The following is a 24,629-nucleotide window of genomic DNA, read 5'->3' on the forward strand; positions in this document are numbered from 1 at the left end:
CTACAATGCCAGTTGAACCACTGAGATAAAGTCTCCTCAAAGATCGAAGAAGGTTCAGCCTAGAATTTGCACTCATTTCTTTGGAGGTGAAATTCGTCCCCTGGACTTGGACCCTGAAAACTGATCAGTTCAGTGTTGGGGCAGCTGAAGTTCTTCAGGACCTGATAAGCCAAATTTCTTCAGGACCCATTTGCCTCCTGTAGCTTGCCAGTTCCCCACGGAAGAGGTCTCAACAAGCTCCCAACTGGCTGTCTGCAAGTCCGCCATTCACATAACGTGACACTGCTTGCATAGATCCAGCAGCCAGTCTGGTGAATTCCAACCCCTCCTCCTTCCTCTCCCACCCATTGTACCTTGCCCCATTAATCATCTTCAACTATTTATCTTAAGGAGAAAAAGTATATATATATATATATATATATATAAACTTTTGCTTATTAAAACTTTGCAAGGTTTGGTTTCATAGTCACTGCTCTTGTTTACTGAAAATTTATGGAAAATCTAATCCCCTGAGCAAAATTATAATTGAATCATGACTGGGCTGGATGAACCATCATTCTGGACAAAACATTTGCTGTTGAATGATCATCTCAATGCCTGCCTAGATAAATTGTGAAACAGTGAGAAACAACTCGCGCAGAATGAGTTTATGGCAAGCCATAGAACAGTATATTGCATTCCACCAAGATTATTACAGACTTACCATTGATATTAAAATTACTACTTAAAAAAAATCAGCTTCCCTTGCAAGCCAATTGAACTGTTTCAATTTAAATATGCATGACAAGTTTGAACCTTCCTTGATTTCATGTAAAGTCTTTGAGGAGACTTCATCTCCATGGTTTATCTGTTAAATTACCATCATTCAGAAGAATGCACCACAGAGGAGACCATGTGACCCATCAAATTTGTGCCATATTTTTGATAATGGTATCCATCTGCCTCTATATCCTTGCAGTTTTTCCATAGAACTGCAATATTTGCCCCCTTCAATTATTTTTTGCAATTCTCTGGGTGGAAAGACCTTGGGGTATCAGGAGGTGAATCACTTGTAGACATAGAAACAGAAAAACACAACAGGGAGACAGACCCTGTGGCCCACCCATGTAAATCATCAAACATCCATTTTTATTTACACTGGTCCTACCCAAACCCGATTTTACTCTCCCCACATTCCCATCCACTCTCTGCAGATTATATCACTCAGCTACACACTTGGGACAATTTATAGTGGCCAATTAGCCTACCGACCCACCATCTTTAGGATGTGGGAGGAAACCAGAGAACCCTTGAAAGTCCAAATGGCCACAGGGAGAAACAGCCATAGTATTTATGTGGTGGGTCCAGGTGAGTTTTTAGTCAATAGCAACCCCGAGGATATTGAAGGTGGGGGACTCGGTGATGGAAATGCTTGGGAAATAGGTTAGAACATAGAACAGTACAGCCCAGGAATAGACCCTTCGGCCTACGATATTATGCTGAACTAATTAAACTAGAAATTAACACCTAACTAAACTGGTCCCTTCTTCCTACATGGTGTCCATATCCCTCCATTCTCTGCACGTTTCTGTGCCTAAGAGTCTCTTAAATGCCTCTTTCATATTTACCTCAACTACCACCCCTGGCAGCGCATTCCAGGCACCCACCACTCTCTGTGTAAAAAAACTTGCCCCGTACATCTCCTTCAAACTTACCCCCTTTTCACCTTAAATGCATACCCTGTAATATTAGACATTTCGACCCTGGGAAAAAGATACCAACTGTCTGCTCTGTCTGTGCTTCTCATAATCTTATAAACTTCTGTCAGGTCTCCCTTCAGCCTCCTCCGCTCCAGAGAAAACAGCCCAAGTTTGTCCAACCTCCCCTCATAGCGCATGCCCTCTAATCCAGGGACCATCCTTGTAAAACTCTTCTGCACCCTCTCCAAAGCCTCCACATCCTTCCTGTAATGGGCAACCAGAATTGAATGCAATTGAATTGAGGCCTAACCAGCTGCAACGTAACGTCCCGACTCTTGGACTCAGTGCCTCGACAAATAAAGGCAAGCATGCTGTACACTACGTTAGGTTAGGGGAGAAAAATCCAAATCTTGTGGTTCAAGCAGATCCCGAGAGATCTTGTCGAGGTAGATGTGAAGAAGACGTTTCCATTTGTGGGTCACTATTTAAAAAAATTAGAGAGTTACCCAAACGAGACAGAGGTGAGGTGATTTGCTCTCTCTCTCAGAGGGGTGATAGTCTTTGGAACTCTTTCCTTTAAAGAGAAGTGGAAGCAGAGCCTTTGATTTTTATGTTGGAGCTGGATGGATAATTGATGAGCTGGATAAATAATTGATAAGCCAGGAGGTGAAAGATTACCGGGGTTGAATGGGAATGCAGGGCTGAGGTTAAATTCAGATCAGCTACGATCTTGTTTAATGTCAGAGCAGGCATGAGGGGATAAATGGTCCACCCCCTACTCCGAACCCATTTTAGGTATGTGAAGGCACAGTCAACAGTGTTGGGCCAAGAAATGAATTGGAGCTGGGCAGAGATTTTGGAAGGTTTTAAATCCAAAGAAGGTTGAACGGCCAAGGAGAGAATGAGGCCACGGAGAGATTATAAACCACTTCACCAAAAGAAAGAAAAACTTCACTCACAAGTGCGTCACTCACTGAATGAGAACTGTGGATGGATCCAGGTAAATGATGCCAGTGGAGATAATCCAACCAGGAGCAACCTGTGGTTTAGTTTGACAGCAAGAAAGTGGGAGAGAGGGGCAAGTTTTAATGGTTTGATATCACAGTTTTAACGGCACTTAAAAAGGAACTGGAGTATTTTTAGCATAATCTCGCTGTGATAATTAGCTCTCTTCGACAAAGATAAGTGACATCTTCCCATGGTACACCCAGCAAAAAAAAGCCTTGGCACTTGTGGCTCTGTCATGCGGAGCCACAATTAGTGCAAGCTCCTGACATGTTTCAGCTGCAGCCATCCATATTAATGTAGGAGAACTTATGCCTCTCGCTTTTCTGGGTTGATGTTGCAGACAGTGCTGCTTTTCCAGCTCATAAATATTATAGCCGCAGCTAAATTAATCCCCCAACAGATGGGAGAATGGCGTTCTCAAAGTTTGTTCATTCACGTCTTAGCAGAGGAAGGATCAGCGTTTAGTACGTGATTCACGAAAGGATGGCCCATAACGTTCTGGGAATAGCACAAAGAAGCCTTGTGATTGTGCCTGAGCATCGGAAATATGTTCAGCCCAATGCAATAATCAAACAAGACTAAAGATCGGGTATTCTTCCAAAGGGTGAAGTGAACTGCAAGGACTTCATGGTGTACCAGCAGTGCAGAACAGACAGTGGAGACAGAAGAGACTGCAGATGCTAGAATCTGGAGCAAAAAATAAACTGATGGAGGAACTCAGTGGGACAGGCAGCATCTGTGGAGGGAAATAGACAGTCGATGTTTCGGGTCAAGATCCTTCATTTGGACTGAGAGTGTAGAGGAGAGATAGTCAGTAATAAAGAGGTGAGGGGGAGGGGTGAGGCAAGAGCTGACAAGTCATAGATGGATCGAGGTGAGGAGGGGGTAATAGGGAAATAGAGGAGAGTGGAAATAGTGACCGAGGCTGGGAGGTGACAGGTGGAGGCGACAAAGGGCTGAAGATGATGGAATCTGATAGGAGAGGAAGGTGGGGCACGGAATCCAGTGAGGGAGGTGGGGAGGGCAGATGGGAACAGTGGGGGGAGGGGACCCAGTGGGAGGGGTGTGTGGGCAATGGGCAGATGAAGTTGGTGGAAGCGGGGATGGGGGGAAAGAACCAGGGTGATTGGGGGATGGGGGGAAAGAACCAGGGTGATTGGGGGCTGGGGGCTGGGGGCTGGGTGTGTGTAGAAGGACCTGGGTGGACCAGGAGAAAGGGATGGGGGAGCAGGTTGCCTGAAACTAAAGAACTCAATGTCCATGCCGTCGAGTTGTAGACTACCCAGGTGGAATACAAGGTGTTGTTCCTCTGGTCTGTGTTTGGCCTCACCCTGGCAGTGGAGGAGGCTGAGGACAGATAGGTCGGTGTGGGAATGGGGAGGGAATTAAAATGGCTGGCAACCAGGAGCTCTGGATGGCCATGGTGGATGGAACACTGTCACCTAGTCTGTGCTTGGCCTCACCGATACATAAAGAAGGTTGTCCTGAGTTACATAGCCATTAATCCCAAACTCTCTTCATCACCAGGACAGCTGACTCCACCTGTGTCCATGCTCTGCCTCTACTCATCTGCTGCCCAAACCCTCACTCTTGCTTCCTCTAGACTCCACCGTTGCAAAGAACATCACGGTCAGCATGGATAAGATGGGACAAAGGGCCTGTTTCTGTGCTGCACGATTCTATGACTCCAGTTTTACACGGGATGGGAAATCATGGAGACATCCACAAATCTCCTGCTGCCCAGTCCTTGGATCACACTGAGTCCCCTTCATTGCCTCCCTCCCGGGTTCATGTGATCAGTAATGCTGATGCCTGGACACATTCACAAGATTTCTTTTTGCTATTCCCAGAGCTGTATGGGCCACCCTTCCCTGTTCAAACACAAACCAACAAACTTTGAGAACACATTTGTTGGGGGATTAAAGTTTTCTCAGTCTACAGTCCTCCAGTTGTGGCTCTGTGTTCCTCTTCAGATGTCTCCAACCCATCATTGGTCTTCAACCTTCCAAGTCACATGCTCTGGAATCTAATATGCTCTACTTCACTCTCTCGACCCTTGGAAAAGACCACCCCTCTTCCCTTCTAGTCCAGATGAAGGGTCTCAACCTGCAACATCAACTGTCCATTTCCCTCCATAGATGCTGCCTGACCTGTTGAGTTCCTCTAGCACTTTTTGTGCGTTGTCCCAGTCCTAATATCTTTTAAATGTGGATCGGTGTCAGTCCTGTACTGGTGATGCTGCTTTGTTTCATTTCACTACATTCATAAAAGTTCATGAATTCAGGTTTACATGGGATGATTTCTTGATGTCCCAATGTACTTTGTCATGGCCCTTGCACCTTATTGTCTACCTGCACTGCACTTTCTCTGTAACTATAACACTATATTCTGCATTCCATTTTTTCTTTTTACTATCTCAATGCACTTATGGATGGAATGATCTCTCTGGATGGCACACAAACAAAAGCTTTTCACTGTATCTCGGTACATGTGACAATAATAAACCACTTCACTTCCAATTTGCACAGTTTGTCATTGTTTCTGCCTGAGCTCAAGAACAACCAACCCCACTCCCATTCCAGCCCCAGCCACCGAGTGCTTAAGATGAGGGACGGTTGGCCAAGAGCGACTTTGGAATTGAGAATCTTCAAAGCATCACTTTGCATCGGACTGGAGTTACCCTGTACCTGTTGCAAATCCACAGCAGCATGGGCTGCTGGAGGTAGACAATAACTGCCAGCCTCACCCACAACCTGGGAATTAATTTATGGATAAGGCAAAAATCAAATCCTGTTGAATATAATGTTTCAGTGCAGTTTGCCAAACCACATAGAAAGGGGAATAAAATGCCGATAAAATGGAGAAATGAGACAGAAAATAAGGTGGAAAAAAATCAGTCAATTAAAGTCAAATTCAATCTGTTTTCTTTACCTTTTCAGAGAGGGCATTCCTGATCACATCAGCTCCCTGACCCTTTCTATTGTGTTTGATTCTTTTGCCAATTAAATTGGTAAATTGGTTTATTATTGTCACATGTACCGAGGTACAGTGAAAAACTTTGTTTTGCATGCAATCGATGCAGATCATTTCATCACATCAGTGCATTGAGGGAGTACAAGGGAAAACAACAGAATGCAGAATAAAGTGTTACAGTTACAGAGAAAATGCAGTGCAGGCAGACAGACAATCAAATGCAAGGCCATAACAAGGTAGATTTCGAGGTCAAGAATCCATCTTATTGTACTAGGGGATGGGTCAATAGTCTTATAACAGCGGTATAGGAGTTGTCCTTGGGCCTGGTGGTACGTGCTTTCAGGCTTTTGTATCTTCTGACCGATTGGAGAGGGGGGAGAAGAGAGAATGTCCGGGGTGGGTGGGGTCTTTGATTATGTTGGCTGCTTTACCGAGGCAGCGAGAAGTGTAGACAGAGTCCATGGAGGGGAAGCTGGTTTCCGTGATGTGCTGAGCTGTGTCCACAACTCTCTGCAGTTTCTTGCGGTCACAGCAGAGCAGTTGCCGTACCAAGCCGTGATGCATCCGAATAGGATCTGGCATCCAATTACCTTTGCCTTCTGGCTCCTGACCCTCCTGTCCCTGGAAGTTGTTTCTCCCTTTTCACGTTGCCATGGCTCCTTATTGTTTAAAGCATTTCTATCAAACCTTCCTATCATCTTAGCAGAAATGGAGTAAACTTGAAGTGCTCTGTAATCCCTGTGGAAAGTCTACAGGGGTTCAAGGTGGTGGGTCACCTCTAATACCCAAGGCCAATTGGGAATATGCAATAAATGCTGGTCTTTCCAATGATGCCCAGATCCCTCCCAAAAAATGAATATATTACAAAAACAGATCAAATATTTCAGGTCAAGGATGTTTCTCTTCCAGGAACCCATGTCTCCTCATGACTGCTACTTGACCCTCTGAGTCCTCCTAATTTTCTCTTTATTTTTGGATTCCCAGCTTCTGCTGTGTTCTGCCCCCACTTTCCTCAACCTCCTCTGGTCCAAGGGGCGAAATCCCTTCGTTCTGTGTCCGCGTCCTGCATGCTTTTTACTGGAGATAAAGATGGTCAGAATCTGTTCCCCAGGGTAGAAATGTCAAGTGGTAGAGGACATGCATTTAAGGTGAAAAGAGGAATGTTTAAGGGAGACGTGCAGGGCAAGTCTTTTTATATACACAGAGAGAGGTAGGTGCCTAGAATGTGTTGCCAGAGGTAGTGGGGGAAGCAGATACCATAGCAGCATTTCAGATTCTGTTAGATAGACACATGAAAATGCAGGGGATGGAGGGATATGGATCATGAGCAGACAGAAGGGATTTAGTTTAATTAGGCATTGTGTTTGGCACAGACTTTGTGGGCCGAAGGGCCTGTTCCTGTGCTTCATGGTATAATTGGTGCATGGAATGGTCCACCATGGTGGGATATTAAGACCAGCATTACCTGCAATGTGAAGTGTTAAATATTTCAGATGGCCTGGAATCTGAATTTGTATTTAGAGTTAAAAGGCACTAAAGATGCATCAGCTCCTTGCAGTGTTAGTGATTATTCCTCTGTCACCCATTTTGTGCTATTTCAAATCATTAGATTTGTGCTTTAAAGATCCTTCAATGATTACAAGCAAGAAATGGCTGCCTTATCCCTGAAAGATCTTTAATCACTATTAAAAGTACTTTGCATTCTATGAAGAGCTATTATCACTATTACACTCGTGATTTTTTAATTACGCCGAGCAGGAGATTTATCCTGTACACCTCTGTTAAAATAATTGCCCATGAATGTGTTGAACATTTGCACAGTGCAGTCTGAGGGCCCAGGTGGTCACAAACAATTGTCCATCATTGGACTCTGCTGCAATTTATTCAGATAACTAATGAACATCTGATATTATTCCCTGTATCCTTTATAATAGATTCTGAATTCAAGGAGGATATCTGCGTGATAGGAGACAAATTACTCTGAATAATGGTTTTTATAAGGAGGATTGTGGAACTTTTTATTTGATTAGAGTCTTGTAGCTACTGCTCTGTTGGACAATTGACCCATTGGGCTTAGGCTATCTCTTCAGTTGAAGCTTGCCTGGTTGCTTCTACATTCTGCAACATTCATTGTTTTCTTTAAGTGATGTTGCTGCCTCAGTATTTGTCTGCACAAAAGCAGTCTTCTGAAATGTACCCATAACATATTCAGCTAAAAGCCAGTTACATAAGATTGCAGAAAATGTATAGCACAGAAAATGGGAGAATAGCAAAATCTCAGGAATGAGCTCATGTTGGCAAATTGGTCGGCATGGACGAGTTGGACCGAAGGGCCTGTTTCCGCCCTATGACCTGGAGATGCCGGAAATAGAGCCCTTTTTTTTATTTTTATTTACAGCGTGGTAACAGGCCCTTCCGGCCCAACAAGTCTGCGCCGCCCATTTTACCTACCCGTACGTCTTTGCAATCCCTTAGAATCATACAACACAGAAACAGGCCCTTCAGCCCACAACATCTATGCTGACCTTTGTGTTCATCTACACCAACCCCATTTGCCGGCACTAGTTTCATATGCTGCTATGCCTTGCCTATTTAAGCACCTGTCTAAATGAGATGAGATTTGAGATGAGATTTATTTATTAGTCACATGTACATTGAAACACACAGTGAAATGTGTCTTTTTGCATCACTGAGAATGTGCTGGGAGCAGCCCGCAAGTGTCACCACTCTTCCAGAGCCAACATAGCATGCCCACAGCTCCTAACCCGTATGTCTTTGGAATGTTAGAGGAAACTGGAGCACCCGGAGGAAACCCACGCAGTCACACAGAGAGAACTTACAAACTCCTTACAGACAGCGGCCAGAATTGAACCCAGGTTGCTGGCGCTGTAATAGCATTATGCTAACCACTACACTACCATGTCTCTGAAACAGTGTGATTATATCCAACTGCCATTTCTTCTGGCAACGAGTTCTAGATATCAACTACTCTCTCCATAAAATAAAACCTACCCTTCAAACCCACTTTAAAGCTCCTTCCTCTCACCTTAAACCTATGCCCTCATGTTTTGATACCCCTTCCATGAGAAAAAGATTCTGACTCCCTATCCTGTCTATGACTCTTATAGTTTCATACACCTCTCTCAGGACATGCCTCAGCCTCCTTCACTCCAGGGAAAACAAGCCCAGTCCATCTAACTCTCCCCATAACTGAAGTCCTTCATTCCAAGTAACATCCAGTGAATCTCATCTGCACTCTCTCCAGCGCAACAATGTGCTTCCTACAGTATGGTGACCAGAAATGCTCACAATACTCCAAGTGTGGTCTAAAGTGTTTGTTTTGTAAAGTTGCAATATAATGTCCCAACCTTTAGATCTGAAATAGAAACAGAAAATGCCGAGAACTTTCAGCAGATCAGGCAGCATCTGTAGAGAGATAAACAGGGTTAATGTTTCAGGTCGATGACTGTCGTCGTATCTCTGCTCCAGTACAGCTGGTCCTTAATATTGACTGAAGTTCTGTAGCAGGTGCTATCTGTAATTCTGATTTTTGGATCACAATTATTGCTTTAGCTCTTCTACCCGTTTGATGTTTATACCATATGACTAACTGCTCTTTGGGCTGCAACACTATGCAGCAAGTTCCATAGACAATTTGTGTGGAAGCCTCAGAGATGCTGCCTAAACAATGTATGACTATTTCATCAATAAAGTATCTTAATCGACAGTTTGAAATACCTTTTATTTTCCAGCATCTTGAAGAGTGAACAAGACAAATTCTAACTCTCTTTCGGTGACTTTTTAATCCAGTTTTTAAACATCTTGCCGCTTTCTGAGTCACTTCCTTGGCCTCATTTTCCTCCTGAGCTTCTGAAATTTCCTCTATCTCTTTGCCTCTTTTCTCCCTCTATGGAAGTTTCTCAGATTTTCTTATCCTGTCCCTTTTCTGTTTCTTTCTCCTTTTGATTATGTTGTTCTTGCTTCTCGTCTGGACCTGATGTCTATCACAATATTTCGCTGTTTCACTGCCACCTTGCCCTCCCTCTCAAACCCCTGTCTCTCTCTCTCTGCCTTTCACAATCTTGCTTCCTATTTACCTTTCTTGCTACAAATCCCCCTTTACTTCACTTTCCTTGTCTATCTCACTTCCTGTCTCAGTCTTTCTCTCTTACATCTTTAACCCACTCTCAATCATCTGTCTCACCTTATTCCTGCTTATTTTACAGGTCAATCTGCTGGCATTTGGAGTCATTATTTACAAGGTGTTCCGGCACACTTCCATGTTGAAACCAGAAGTGAGCTGCTATGAAAATATTAGGTAAGTTTAAAATTAGAAATTGTCCGTTTAAATTCAGTTCCAATATTTAGAAATTTGTTTATAATTAAACCTTAGAGATTATCTTAACATTAAAAAATATCTGGCTTCTTTTCCCTATCGAGTAATTTTGAAACATTTAAATGACCCAAATATAAATCAGGTCACTGTATGAAGATGTATTATAAACCAGTGTACTAAGCAGCACAGTGGATAGGGTGGCTCCATAACACAATATTTTGCTTATTCCCAAGCTTCATTAGATAGTGTAGTCTCAAAATGCAATAGGCAGGCACAGTAGTGCAGCGGTTAGCATTACACTATTATAGCGGCAGCGACCCGGGTTCAAATCCGGCTGCTGTCTGTAAGGAGTTTGTACATTCTCCCCGTGTCTGCGTGGGTTTCCTCCGGGTGTTCCAGTTTCCTCCCACATTCCAAAGACGTACAGGTTAGGAAGTTGTGGACAGGCTATGTTGGCACCGGAAGCGTGGCGACACTTGTGGGCTGCCCCCAGAACACTCTACGCAAAAGGTGCATTTCACTGTGTGTTTTGATGTACATGTGACTAATAAAGATGTCTGATCTTATCTGGTTTAATGGATAGTGTGGTTCTGTAGTACAGTGGACAGTCAATAAGATGCCTTCTAACACAGTGCACAGTGTGACTCCATGTGCAATAAAGAAGATTCACAACACAATGGTGAAGGTGGTTTTGGATTTCATCTACAAAGCAGCCCCAAGGTTCATGGATGGTGTGGATCCCCAACTGTGTCATTCTGTGATCCGTGGTTCAAGGGATAGAGTAACCCAAAACAACCAGGCAGCTGTGAAGATTCAGGGGTGGAGGGACCAACACAAAGGACAGGGCAGCTCAGCCTATGGAAAGGCTTTAGCTCCACTGATGCTTGGTTGAGATCAAACTATTGAATCTCACATAGAAGCAGCCAATCACTGCATTGGGAAGGGGTAAGTGTTGGCATTCCATGATAGTGAGTACCTAGCTTGTGTAACCCTACCTCGTTACACAAGCACTTTCTAGTTCTCACCAAAGTAATGGCAGCTCCTCGGACATTGGGATTAGGAAGGGATTGTCCCTGAAAACGTAAAGCCGACAACAGTGGGCTTTCCCCCTTCACTCCCAGTGACGTACACTGGCTTCCAAAAGGAACAGGTAAGGACACAGCTCTGCAAACACTGAAAGCTTATTATTCCCCAGTGATGAATTGCCCCTGTTCTATAAGTGACAACCGTGTAATTCAAGTAAACCCTCCTAAGTATGCAGGCAGCTGGAGAAAGGATTGAACATAGTGCCAGTTGTACTGCTTTCAAGCTTTTCCTTAATCGTTCTTGTGATTTTATGGTGAGACTGATATATTATTCCCCCTTCCTATCACCCTGCTGCTGACTGGATTATCTGAACCTCAGCCCTAAACTCAGAGGGGGGTTGTACTGGGAGCAGCCACCGTGGCCCTGGGTTGATTGGGGGGCAGTGGATTAGGTGGCACAAATTTCAAGGGTTTGACTAGCGGGAGATCCCTGGGTTTATCTGTGCGTAGCCAGTACTGCCTGGCTTATAGGGACCCCAAATGGCAGGAGGTCGCAGGTGACAGCTAATTCAATAGCTTCTAAAACAAAGGGGTTGGATACACCCTTGGTAAGGGCCGAAGATTTGCAGAGTTCCGAGGAGCTGCAAGGTGGCGCAGCTAGTTGACACGCGGCCTCACAATGTCAGAGAGCCGGGTTCAATCCTGACCTCGGGTGCTACCTATGCAGAGCTTGCACATTCTCCCCTGTGATTGCAGGGGTTTTGTCCCACATCCCAAAAATGCACTGGTTGGTCGGTTAATTGGTCATTGTAAATTGCCCCTTGTGAGTAGGTGGGGAGGAGAATTTGGGGGGAGTTGATGGGAGTGTGTGGAGAATTTAAAAAATGGGATTAATGTAGGATTAATGTAAATGGTTGATGGTCAACACAGACTCAATGGGCTAAAGGGCCTGCTTCAGTGCTGCATCTTAAGATATCTTTGTTAGACACATGTACATCGAAACACACAGTGAAATGCATCTTTTGCGTAGAGTGTTCTGGGGGCAGCCCGCAAGTGCCGCCACGCTTCTGGCGCCAACATAGCACGCCCACAACTTCCTGACCTGTACGTCTTTGGAATGTGGGAGGAAACCGGAGAACCCAGAGGAAACCCACGCAGTCACGAGGAGAACGTACAAACTCCTTACAGACAGCAGCCGGAATTGAACCTGGGTCGCTGGCGTTGTAATTGCATTACGCTAACCACTACAATACCGTGCCTGCCGTACTCTACTGTATCTTGCTAGTTCGCTATCAAATTTCCTTCACCTTCCCGGAGGAGGCTATTCAGCTCACTGCTGAATAGCCTCCTCCGGGGCAGTGAGCTGAATAGCCTCCTCCGGGAAGGTGAAGGAAATTTGATAGCGAACTAGCAAGATACAGTAGAGTACGGCAGGCACGGTATTGTAGTAAACCAGGCAGTAAACCAGGGAGAGGGGCAGTGAGCTGAATAGCCTCCTCCGGGAAGGTGAAGGAAATTTGATAGCGAACTAATTTGGAACATTGGCCAAGAGAAAAAGACAGACATACTTGAACATCTTTCGGAACTTAAGGGCATCTCAAGGCACTTAACAGCTGATGAAATATTCAGTTGTAATGGAGGGAATGTGGCAGCGACCCATGTACAGCTAGGACCAAAGAAACTGGAGCAGGAATAGGCCATATGGTTCCTTGAGCAAGCTCCCACAAGCAGTGATGAGATAAAGACATACAAACATGTGAACTGGGACCAGCAATAGACCAGTTGGCTCCTCAAACCTGCTCTGCCATTCAATGAGATCCTGGCTAATTTCATTGTAATCTCAGCTCCACATCCCTGCGGTAACCTTCAACCCTTTTACCTATCAAGAATCTATCTACCTACAGTCTTAAAATTATTTAAAACCATTTTATCATCATCCTTTGAGGAAGAGCCAAAGATTCACAGCACTCAGAGAAGAAAAAATCACCTCATTTGTCTTAAATGGTTGACCCCATATTTTTAAGCAGTGACCCCAAATCATCTTTTCTTAGTGATTTTGGTTAGGGAAAGATCAACAAAGACACTAAAGAGGAGTCAAAGTCAAAGCTGAGTTTATTGTCAAATGCACAGGAACAATGAAAAACTTACTTGCAGCAGCATCACAGGCACATAGCATCAGAGACACAACATTCACAAGAAAAACACAAATTATACAAAATTATACAAGAAAGGTCACAATTAGAACAAAAAAAGACTATTGTAATGCAAAGCAGTCATAGTGTTGCTACAGTGAGGTAGTGATTAGGGTTGTGCAGGTTGGTTCAAGAACTGAATAGTTGAAGGGAAGTAGCTGTTCTTGAACATGGTGGTGTGGGACTTCAGGTTTCTGTACCTCCTACCCGATGGTAGCTGCAAGAAGATGGCCTGGCCCAGATAGTGGGGATCCTTGATGATGGATCTTGCCTTCTTGGGGCAGTGCCTGCTGTAGATACTATCGAATGTGGGGAGGGACGTGCCCATGATGTATTGGGCTGAGTCCACTACTCCCTGCAGCTTCTTATGTTCCTGTGCATTTGAATTGCCGTACCAGACCACGATGCAACCAGTTCAGTTGTGTGAACTAGCCTTCAAAGTAGCACCCAAAGACATCCTGAAATGGGTCTGGTCCTTAGTTGTAGATCAATATGTGGCCTTTGGCCTGTTTTAGTTGCCCAGCTCTATGTGGACGGTGAACCAATGCATTCTCACCGTGTTTTCCAGGTCATGTGCTCGCGGTGCTCTTGCTCTGCTCTTCCTCCTCGGTGCTACCTGGACCTTTGGTGTGTTGCACATTATCAAGGGGTCCGTGGTGACGGCATACCTATTCACCATCTCCAATGCATTCCAAGGGATGTTCATCTTCGTATTTCTCTGCATCCTGTCAAAGAAAGTAAGTGTTACCTCAGAATGAGAGCGTAAACCACTGGGGCAGTACAGTAGTGGCGCAGTCAGCAGAGCTGCTGCCTCTTAGCTCCAGAGCATTAGGTTCAATTCTGACCTAGGGTGCTGTCCGCGTAGACTGTGCATGTTCTCCTTGTGATTGCATGGGTTTCCTGCAGGTGATTTGGTCTTCCATATCCGAAAGGCATGTGGGCTAGTGGGTTAATTGGCCCCTGTAAATTGCCTGCAGTGTACAGGTGAGTGGTAAAATCTGGCGGGAGCTGAGAGGAATTGGAGAGAATAAAAAGCAGGATCAGTGTAATTGGGTGCTTGGTCAGCATGGTGGACGAAAGTGGTCTGTTTCTGTGCTGTGTGATTCTATGACTGATAACATTCTGGAAAGAGGAGTAAATTGGAGGGCTTGAGTTATCAGGGGAGATTGGATGCTGGATTGAACATAGACATAGAACATTACAGCGCAGTACAGGCACTTCGGCCCACAATGTTGTGCCAACATTTTATCCTGCTCTAAGATCTATCTAACCCTTCCCTCCCACATAGTCCCCTATTTCTCTATCATTCATGTGTCTATCTAAGAGTCCCTTAAACGTCCCTAAAGTATCTGCCCCCACAACAACTGTCAGCAGTGCGTTCCACGCACCCACCACTCACTGAGTAAAAAAAACGTACCCCTGACACCCCCCCCCCATACCTTCCTCCAATCATCTTAAAATTATGTCCCCTCGTGTTAGCCATTGTCGCCCTGGGAAAAAGTCTCTGACTGTCCACTCGATCTATGCCTCTTATCATCTTGTACACCTCTATCAAATCACCTCTCATCCTCCTTCTCTCCAAAGAGAAAAGCCCTAGCTCACTCAACCTATCCTCATAAGACATGCTCTTCAATCCAGGGAGCATCCTGGTAAATCTCCTCTGCACCCTCTCTAAAGCTTCCACATCCTTCCTATAATGAGGTGACCAGAACTGAACACAATGGTCGAGTGGAGGTGTTAGGAAAGATTGGACAGGCTAGGTCTGTTTTCATGGAGCAAGGGAGACCGAGATGTGACATGACAGTGGTATACATAATTATGCTAGGCATAGCCAGAGTGTCTGCTTCCCAAGGTGGGGGTGTCTAAAACTAGAGAGCATAGGCTTAGAGTGAGAAGGAGGAGGTTTGAAGGGGTTCTGAGGGGTTTTTCACACAAAGAGCAGTTGGTATCTGGAATGAGCTGCCAGAGGAGGTGGTGGAGGCAGGAACAGTGACGACATTTAAGAGGCATCTGGACAGGTACATGAATGAGCAGGGAACAGAGGGAGATGGAATTAATGCAGGCAAGTGGGATTAGTATAGATCGGCATGATGGTCAGCATAGTCATGATGGGCTGAAGGGCCTGCTTCTATGCTGTATGACTCTGAGCATGGGAGCAGATATTGTCTTAATGCTGTTGTTAATCCAAGCATCAAAGAAAGGCAGAAGAGAGAAAGAACTCTATTTCTGTAGCATCTTTCCCAATTGCAGCTACATCTGCAATAGTGTACATTTCAAGTGTAACGAAGTGTGAAAACCATGGCAGCCAATTTATACACAGTAAGATCCCATAAACAGCAGTAAATTAATCCATATTGTGATGGCTGGGAGAGGAATATGGACCAGGACAGCTGAGAAAATTCCCTTGCCCCTCTTCAAACTAGTGCAATGGTACATTCACCCGAGGGTACAGACGGGATCTCTGTGTGAAGCCCCCTTCAGAGTACAACACTCCCAGAATTGTACCACTGCCTCGATGCTGCACTGGATTACATTCTTACATCTCCAATTTGGGGCTCCAATCCACAACCTTCTGACATGGAGCGGTCAAACCAAGACAATTAATTCTGCTTCACTCGAGACATGATCAAATGTGATGCATTAACCAATGTGCCAAGAGAGAAAAGAGGTAGATTTTAGGGGTTACCGCTGGTTTTATACAGGCGCAAACATACAGGTTCCTTTACAAAAATAGGAAATGAAGGATTTTCCCAGATTTACATATCCCACAGTATTTTATTTCTGGATGCCGTTTTACTTTCCTGCAGTCTGTACTATCCTTTCAGCTCCGTGGGTCAAAATGCAACCTTTGTGACGAGCTAAAGTTAAAACAGATGCAGAGTCCTACATCTGTCCTAATGCAGGGATAAGTCTCGATCCAAAACGTCGTTTGTACATTTCCCCCCCACAGATGCTGCCTGATCCACTGAGTTTTACTTCAGATCCCAGCATCTGTCTCTCCAAAGTTAAAACAGATTCTTCACAATGCTTTGGTACAAAGAAAACGAGGCTAACATGACCCAAACAATCTTGAAGCCTCATGTTGTGTAATCTCACAATTCAACCAGACAAAATAGTTCCTCCAATTCAAACCTCTTGGAATGATCATCCCTCATCCTTCCATACTTAAGGAATATAGACAAAGTTTATGAGGCCTTTTCCTCACAACTTGACCTACTGAGTTTTAAACTCTTCCAAAGTTCTATAAAGCAAGCCTCAGAAACTCCTCCACAGGACTGCCCCCACCCCATAACCCCATCCACCTTCCACTCTCTCCAAATAGGTTTTCCTAATTTTAATCAAAATTAGGAGGTTATTGCTTCTCTAAGAAAGAATGTACTCATCATAGAGGGAGTGTAGCAAGGTTCGTTGTACAGATGGCAGCACTGAAGAACTTGGATCAACGGTGCCGGTATTCACTAGAGTTTAGAAAATCTCATTGAAACATACAAAATCCTGACAGGGCTTGACAGACGAGAATGTTTCCTCTGGCTGTGGAGTTAGAACAATGGGTTACAGCCTCAAGATTTAGGAAACAATATGTAGGAATGAGGGGAAGAGATATTTCTTCACTCAGGAGATGGTGAGTTTGTGGAATTCTCCTCAGAAGTCTGTAGCTACCAATTCACTGAATATATTGTCGAGTTGATTGTCATGTGCACAAGCACGGTGAGGTACAGATACAATGAGAAACTTGCTTGCAGCAGCATCACAGGCACATAAATTCAGACAACGCACAGAACATAAATTATACATAAAACTATACCATACAGTGAAAAAAAGACTCTGCAAAAACAAGATCTTAGTGCAAATAAAAAGACAATCAGAGACAAGTCCACTGTAGTGCTAGAGGTGGTCCATAGTGTTCCGTTGCTGAGGTAGGGTTAGGGTTGTGAAGGTCGGGTCAAGAACCTGATGGCTGTAGGGAAATAGCTGTTCCTGGACCTGGTGGTGTGGGACTTCAGGCTTCTGTACCCCCCTGCCTAATGGTATTGGTATTGGTTTATTATTGTTACTTGTACTGAGGTACAGTGAAAAACTTGTCTTGCATACCAATCGTACAGGTCAATTCATTACACAGTGCAGTTACATTGAGTTAGTACAGAGTGCATTGAGGTTGTACAGGTAAAAACAATAACAGTACAGAGTAAAGTGTCACAGCTACAGAGAAAGTGCAGTGCAATAAGGTGCAAGGTCACAACAAGGTAGATCGTGAAGTCAGAGTCCATCTCATCGTATGAGGGAACCGTACAATAGTCTTATCACAGTGGGGTAGAAGCTGTCCTTAACCCTGGTGGTACGTGCCCTCAGGCTCCTGTATCCTCTACCTGATGGAAGAGGAGAGAAGAGAGAATGACCTGGGTGGGGTCTTTGATTATGCTGGCTGCTTCACCAAGGCAGCGAGAGGTAAAGACGGAGTCCAAGGAGGGGAGGCTGGTGTCTGTGATGCGCTGGACTGTGTCCACAACTCTCTGCAGTTTCTTGTGGTCCTGGGCAGAGCAGTTGCCATACCAAGCCATGATGCATCCAGATAGGATGCTTTCTATGGTGCATCAATAAAAGTTGGTGAGTGCCAAAGGGGACATGCCAAATTTCTTTAGCCTCCAGAGGAAGTAGAGGCGCTGGTGAACTTTCTTGGCCATGGCTTCTATGTGTTTGGACTAGGACAGGCGAATGGTGATGTTCACTCCCAGGAACCCTCTCGACCTCAGCACCATTGGTTTTGAGGTCTTTTGTTTTGTTGACATTGAGGGAAAGGTTGTTGTCATGACACCATGCCACTAAGCTCTCTATCTCCTTCCTGTACTCCAACTCATCATTGTTTGAGATATGGCCTACAATGGCAGTATCATCTGCAAAAGAGAAAGAGGAATGACCTGGATGGTGGGGATCCCTGATGATGGAGGGAGGAAGGAGGTGAATGGATTTCTGGATATGAAAGACATCAAGGGTCATAAGGAGAGCACAGGAACCTAGTATTGAATGGAGGATCAACCATATTCATACTGAATGGCAGAGCAGGCTCAATGCCCTGATGAAAAACACAATGATGCTGGAGGAACTCAGCAGGCCAGGCAGCATCCGTGGAGAAAAGGAGGTGGTCAACGTTTCAGGTCAGGATCTGCAGTCCTTTGTTTCTCTAGTATTACTGCTCCACTACGAAGTGTCTTCAAGGATGCCCACTTTGAAGAAGTTTCCTTCCTCTCTTCGACAGGAGTTTCGTGAGTCCCTCTCTCACTGCTCCACCTCTGTGATCTCCTCTGCTCTCCGGTTCCTCGAACACGTGCTCACCCAGACTCTGTTCCGCAGCTATATGATCTTCCTCGCTGTGTCTATGCCGCCATCTTGTTCCTCCTGACCCAAAACATTGACCGCCTGCTTTTCTCCACGGATGCTGCCTGGTCTGCTGAGTTCCTCCAGCGTCATTGTGTTTTTCATCTGGATTCCAGCATCTGCAGTCCTTTGTTTCAATGGCCTGATTCTGCTTCCATTTCAATGCAGAACAAAATCTGTCATCTAATTTTTCCCAGTTTATACAACTCCCCATGTGTCGCAGATCTTGTCTCCAAGTTAAATAGCTGGAATATTGTTAATGATCTGCATAATTAGGAATGTGAATAGTGTCATAGCAACATCTTTATTATGTGCTGCCATATTGCTTTGTATTCCAAAGACCACCTGATAATTGGAAATAAATAGCTTTCTAATTACATTGCTATTCACAGTATATACGTACATTAGCATTATTACCCCTGGAATCATGAGGCTGAGAGATAAATTGGGCTCTGATGTCGTCAATAAACAAGTGAAGTTTTAGTTGCTTGTTTCTTTGTGATATTCATTGGTGGCATGGGAAAAAGCAAGTTGTGTTCTCTCCCTCAGTCTTCTGACGTGAATTTGCAATGCTAGCATCAAACATGTTAATATCTCCGCACAATAGGCTTGAATAGCTTTGTTAAGTAGCTGCAGTTGCTAAATGTGAACAAAAGGAGAGAGGTGTCTCAGAATGAATCTGACACAATTGCAAAGTGATTGCCTTTGAGGCATTCCCTTGAGGTTCAGGATGATCTGCTTCCACTTCAGTTCTGACGAGTTGTGTCGGGACCACAGACTCTGCCACGGGACGGGCAGGTGGTGCTTGACGGGATGGGCAAGTGAGTGGTTTGGGATGTCAGACTTCTTCTGCTGTCTGTGCTGGTCCACCACAAAGGCTCTGCCGAATTCCTTCCCAGATGTTCCTTCTGAATTTCGAGTGAGAGATTTCAATGAATTGGCAGGATGTTCCCGATTTTCAAGAAAGGGTAGGGAATATCCTTGAAGTGTTTCCTCCATCTCCCCTGCAGTGATGCAGCTTGGAGCAGAATCTTTGTTGAACACAAGTACCCTTACTAAAATAGCAGAGAGCGAGGTACTCCCAAGTAATGAATCCATTCTGATGGCTGGCATCACTTGAATTCTTCCCTTTAATCTCGATCCGAATTAAGTTATTGTAACTTAATTAAAAACATCCCTAGCCCAAAGACTGCATTAAATGTGGCTTTGCTACATAGGGTCACACAGCACAGAAATAGGCCTCTTCAGCCCACTAAGTCTTTGCTGACCATCAGGCACCCACTTTCGCTCCCCACCCCCTTCCCCAAAAACACCCCCCCCCCCCACACGCTTCTTCTTTTCTTCCCTTTCCTAGCCTCCTTTATTTTTCTTTCTCTCTCCCTACCTTTGACCCATCCCCCGGTGGATCTGCTCTCCCCTCCTCCCCTGCACCTGCCAATCACTATCTCTTACCTGCATCTACCTGTCACCACCCTGTGCCCACCCCACCTCCCCTCTTTTTGTCCACCTATCACTGCTCTGCTTTTCCCTCCTATATATTGGCCTTCCCCTTTTCCTATCTTCAGTCCTGAAGAAGGGTCCTGACCCGAAACGTTGACCGCCTGCTTTTCTCCAGGGATGCTGCCTGGCCTGCTGAGTTCCTCCAGCATCAGAGTGTTTTTCATCCAGATACCAGCACCTGCAGTCCTTTGCTTCTCACCCATTTACACTAATCCCATTGTATTCTTTTCACATATACTTCAACTCCCCCCAGAGTCTACCACTCGCTGACACACTAGGGGCAATTTACAGTGGCCAATTAACCTCCCAACCTGCACACCTCTGGGATGTGGGACGAAACCAGAGCACCCATCGGAAACTCACACAGTCACAGCGAGAATGTGCAAACTCCATACAGGTAGCACCCAAGGTCAGGATTGAACCTGGGATGCCGGATCTGTGATCAAGCAGCTCTACTGGTTGTGGTACTGTGGTGCCCTCGTTTAGTTCTCCCCAAAGTTTAATTGTTGACAATTAATCTAAACTCATTGTGTATGGCAAGATTATTGAGGGAGAAAAGGCCAGAATGTAGTTAAAGAGTAAACAGATTTGAAATCATCTTTCTGGAAGCTTTCTAACCTCATTATGGCTCTTATTTAGCAAGGATTTCCTGATGGACTTAGGCACTTAATATACATTCTGCTGTTGTTTAAGGTTTTATTGATTTGGGCAAATGTGTCACTGTTAACCAAGCTTGTCAACATTTCTTTTAACGCTGCAGTGCGGAGATAACCAATTATGGTTCAGCATCCGTAGTGAGGCAAGGTCAAAGTGTAAGAGTACATGACACACTAATTCTGCAATCAATAATTTTTGATGTTATCCCTTTAATCAATGCTATCAATATTCTTTTCCGTTTATGTCCTGTTTAATTTTAAACATTGTAGACACTTCATTAAGCCATCTGTAGGTATGCCTATCATGGACTCCCAGAGAACACAACACAGAAAAAAAATTACTGCATTTCTCTGACCTTGCTTTTCAGCTGCACATTTTGGCGTAGAATTATATTACCATTGCTGGGGAATGTTGTAGAACAGAGGGGCCTAGAAGTACATAGTTCCCTGAAAGTGGTGCTACAGGGAGACGGTGGTGAAGGCGGCATTTGGCATGCTGGCCTTCATCAGTCGCAGCGTTGAGTACAGGAGCTGGGCCTCTATGTTGCAGTTGTACAAGACGTTGGTGAGAGCGCACCTATTGTGTACGGTTTTGGTTACCCTGTTACAGGAAAGACGTCATTATGCTAGAAAGAGTGCAAAGAAGATTGACCAGAATGCTGCCAGGACTTGAGGGCCTGAGTTATAGGGAGAGGTTGGGCAGGGTAGAACTTTATTCCTTGGAGCATAGGAGACTGAGGGGTAAACTTATAGAGGTGTATAAAATCATGAGGGTGAATGCACACGGTCTTTTCCCCAGGGAAAGGGAATCTTGACTCTACTCAATGAGCGAGCCTCCACATAACCATTTGTCATACCCTTCTGTGCCTCTATATCTATAATAGTTCACAGTACTCCTGGGTCAGAGTCATACAGCACAGAAACAAGTCCATCAAAACCATCCTGTCCATACTATCAAGCATTGATCTGTACCAATCCCACTTGGCCCAGAGCCGTCTATGCCTAGGATTCTCTGACCAAAGTTCTGAGCAAGTTTCACAGAATTTACCTGCATTTTAATTTTATCTGTCTTGACACGTTGTATATCTCTATGCGCTTTTGAGACAACTCTACTGCTAAGTTTCTATTTGATATGGGCTTATTTGTCTGTCTTATTACTTTTAATGGTATATATTTCTGCACTTTTTGGTCCTCAAACCATTAAGTCTGAAGGTTTGAAATCTCTATCACCTAGATGGAGGAAGGCAACACATTATTGTGTCTTGAAAATACATCACTATTCCTTCATCTAAACCCTGTGCAAGCACAGACAAAATATTGCGAAAAGATCCATGGCAGAAGACGAGTTGAATTTCCTTCTGCAGTGAGTTGTAATAAACTACAATGCACTGTCTGAAAGAAGTGGTGGAAGGAGGTTCAACGGTAACTGTCAAAAGGCAACTGGATAACCACTTGAAAAGAAACATCAAAACTGCAGGGCCCTTGGGAAAAGGAGGAGGACTGGCTCATTGAATCGTGCCTAGCAGACACAGTCATAATGGGCTGAATATCCTCCTTCTGTAAGATTCTACACTAAGGGAGGACTTAAAGAATAAAAATGGAAGGTGAAACCTAGCCACAATTTGCCTAAGGCCTTTCACAACCTCAAAGTCCCAAAGCACTTCACAACCAATGAAATACTTGAAGAGTAATCATTGTCCACAGTGTGTTACATTGGTTAGATCTTTCAAAGAGCCAGCACTTGTATAATGAAATGATTATGAAAGGCTCCACCCAGTTGCCAAATAGCAGAGCAGAGTACAACCAATGGCTAATACTCTCGGCAATCAGAGACAAAGCACTGTGCCATCGCCCTCCAACACTTGATTCAAACTTGGTGTTTCGTAAACTGAATAATTAGATGAAATTAATTTGTTTTTGTCTATTTTATCTGACAGATTCAGAAAGAGTACTACAGGTTATTGAAAAATGTTCCCTGTTGCTTTGAATACCTGAGATGAATTTGACTGAAGAATCTGGACAATCAACATGAAATGGGAGAAGGAAAACTGCCTTTCAGTAGAGCTGCACTTGACATTGATGGGTTGTGACTATAGTTTATTTAAATCTTTACTTTATGGGGTGGGCTGCATTGGGATGGAGTGGGTGCAGATGAGTGCACAAATCCCTTAAAATCCTTACAACAGGTCTTCAATTCCACTTGGATTCTCCTCTAGTTTTTAAATGTATTTCTTAATGAAGATGTTAACACAATTTCCCCTTTCGTGTAACCTTACATCCAGTAAAAACTCAACTGTAATTTCTAGGTTTGCATTTTAATATCTTTCAGAATGAAGGGGGACAACAACTGTTGGTCTCCACAAATGTTTAGAAACGTGAATATCTGAAATATGGTTTTTTTTTTGCTTGCTTCATCATAAAAATAGCACAGAAGGAGGCCATTCAGTCCAAGGCAATCCCTGCTGGCTCTCTTTTCTAAGGGTAATAAGATGCAAGATTATGGGGTCCTAAGACTTTCTGCTAAGTGAGCCCTGGTTGCTAGATTAACCTTACATGCTTGATTAGTCTCGACAGTGTGGCGGGAGTGCTTTCACGATGTGGATTGCAGTGGCTCAAGGACAAGGCTCAACATTTTCCAGAAGCTAGTCACCGACAAAATATTCTGATCTTGTGCATCCGAGAATTTATTTTCTTCAACTTCTGCTGACAAAGAAATCAGCTGATGTTACTCTGCTTGTTTACCTTCCGTGACCTCGTCATGGTGACTTTGGCCTCCACCTCTTCATTCCAAATCAAAGGTCACGTGTAGAAGTCCCCGAGAAGGACACAGCAGAAAAATAAAAAGCGTTACATTTTGGATTAGATTGTGGCTTTGGGTCCTCCAGTGAGCAACAAGGAGAGATAGTGGGAGACTCCGTGTCACAGTTAGCCCAAGGGTTGGCCATTTCTATAGGATTATCCATTTCTATAGGTGGTATTGCAGTGGGAACTCCTCTACCTTGTAGACTATTTTATTCCACAGATGTGTAATTTGATACATTTAAGTGGCAAATCTTGAGGATCATCAAAGTAGATCTTCTTATCAAGGACTTGTTTCATGATAATCTGAACTCCTGTGCTGAATACACGATAATGTCAACTAGGATGAGGGACTTGGGATGTTAGAATTTCTCATAGTGGTTCAACTGATTGGTATTTTAGTGAAGAGTTTTATCCTGTAAATAGATTTCTGTGGATACAAAAGAATTCTCTGCAAAATAAACTCGTTTACGTTTATGCTTTTTAAATAAAGGCGTGAAATTGTTTTTTTGTGTGATACTTGTAACTATATGATAGCAATAAAGCTGCTTTGCATAATGTATTCCTTTCACTACCATTGCTGAATTGTAAGGTTGAAGCAAGGTCTGAATCAGTGTTCAGCAAGAGCGATGGCTGAGAATATTTCCATTGAAACTATACTGCCTCATTTGAGTTTCATTCCTTCAGTATTGCCTGCTCAAACTCGTGGTTCTCCCTCCTTAAAAGCAACGGGGAAGAACATTCACCACACAGACCGCTAAGGTTCAAAAGGTTGACTCACCATTATCTTCTCACACAAGACCAGGACAGGGCAATAAATTCTGGAGATTAACTCCCGCAGAAGGCCAATTAAGGCAAAGGGTCTGTTGGCCAACAGGAGGGAATTGGGACACAAATGTCAATTTTGTGCTCGCAGTTGGAAATGTTGCCATTTGAAGAAATCCTGGGCATTCTGCCTCCTCTCTCCCTGTACGTGCCCTGGATGTGGAAGAGCGCAGGAGTGCACAGTGGTCAGTTAAAGTTCAAAAATGAATTTGGGGAGCCCTGTAAAATGAGGTGGACAATGGAGCTGTTTTAAATGCCAGGGC

General features: G+C 44.2%; 1 protein-coding gene across 13 annotated transcripts in view; it reads left to right on the forward strand.

The window, feature by feature from the left end:
- The window catches only part of adgrl4 (adhesion G protein-coupled receptor L4), a 196,090-nt gene extending 172,044 nt beyond the window's left edge, over window positions 1-24,046 (forward strand). For 11 of the 13 annotated variants that reach the window (XM_052012530.1, XM_052012532.1, XM_052012528.1 and 8 more), the window contains exons 13-15: window positions 9,887-9,978; window positions 13,782-13,950; window positions 22,680-24,046. In XM_052012530.1, coding sequence (XP_051868490.1) covers window positions 9,887-9,978; window positions 13,782-13,950; window positions 22,680-22,742 — 324 coding nt within the window. In that variant the 3' untranslated portion in view covers window positions 22,743-24,046. The remainder of the gene's footprint in view (window positions 1-9,886; window positions 9,979-13,781; window positions 13,951-22,679) is intronic. The other 2 variants (XM_052012527.1, XM_052012519.1) reach the window with 2 other exon arrangements.
- Window positions 24,047-24,629: the final 583 nt, after the last annotated feature.

This window comes from Pristis pectinata, chromosome 3, assembly GCF_009764475.1.
Source record: "Pristis pectinata isolate sPriPec2 chromosome 3, sPriPec2.1.pri, whole genome shotgun sequence".
Lineage (NCBI taxonomy): Eukaryota > Metazoa > Chordata > Chondrichthyes > Rhinopristiformes > Pristidae > Pristis > Pristis pectinata.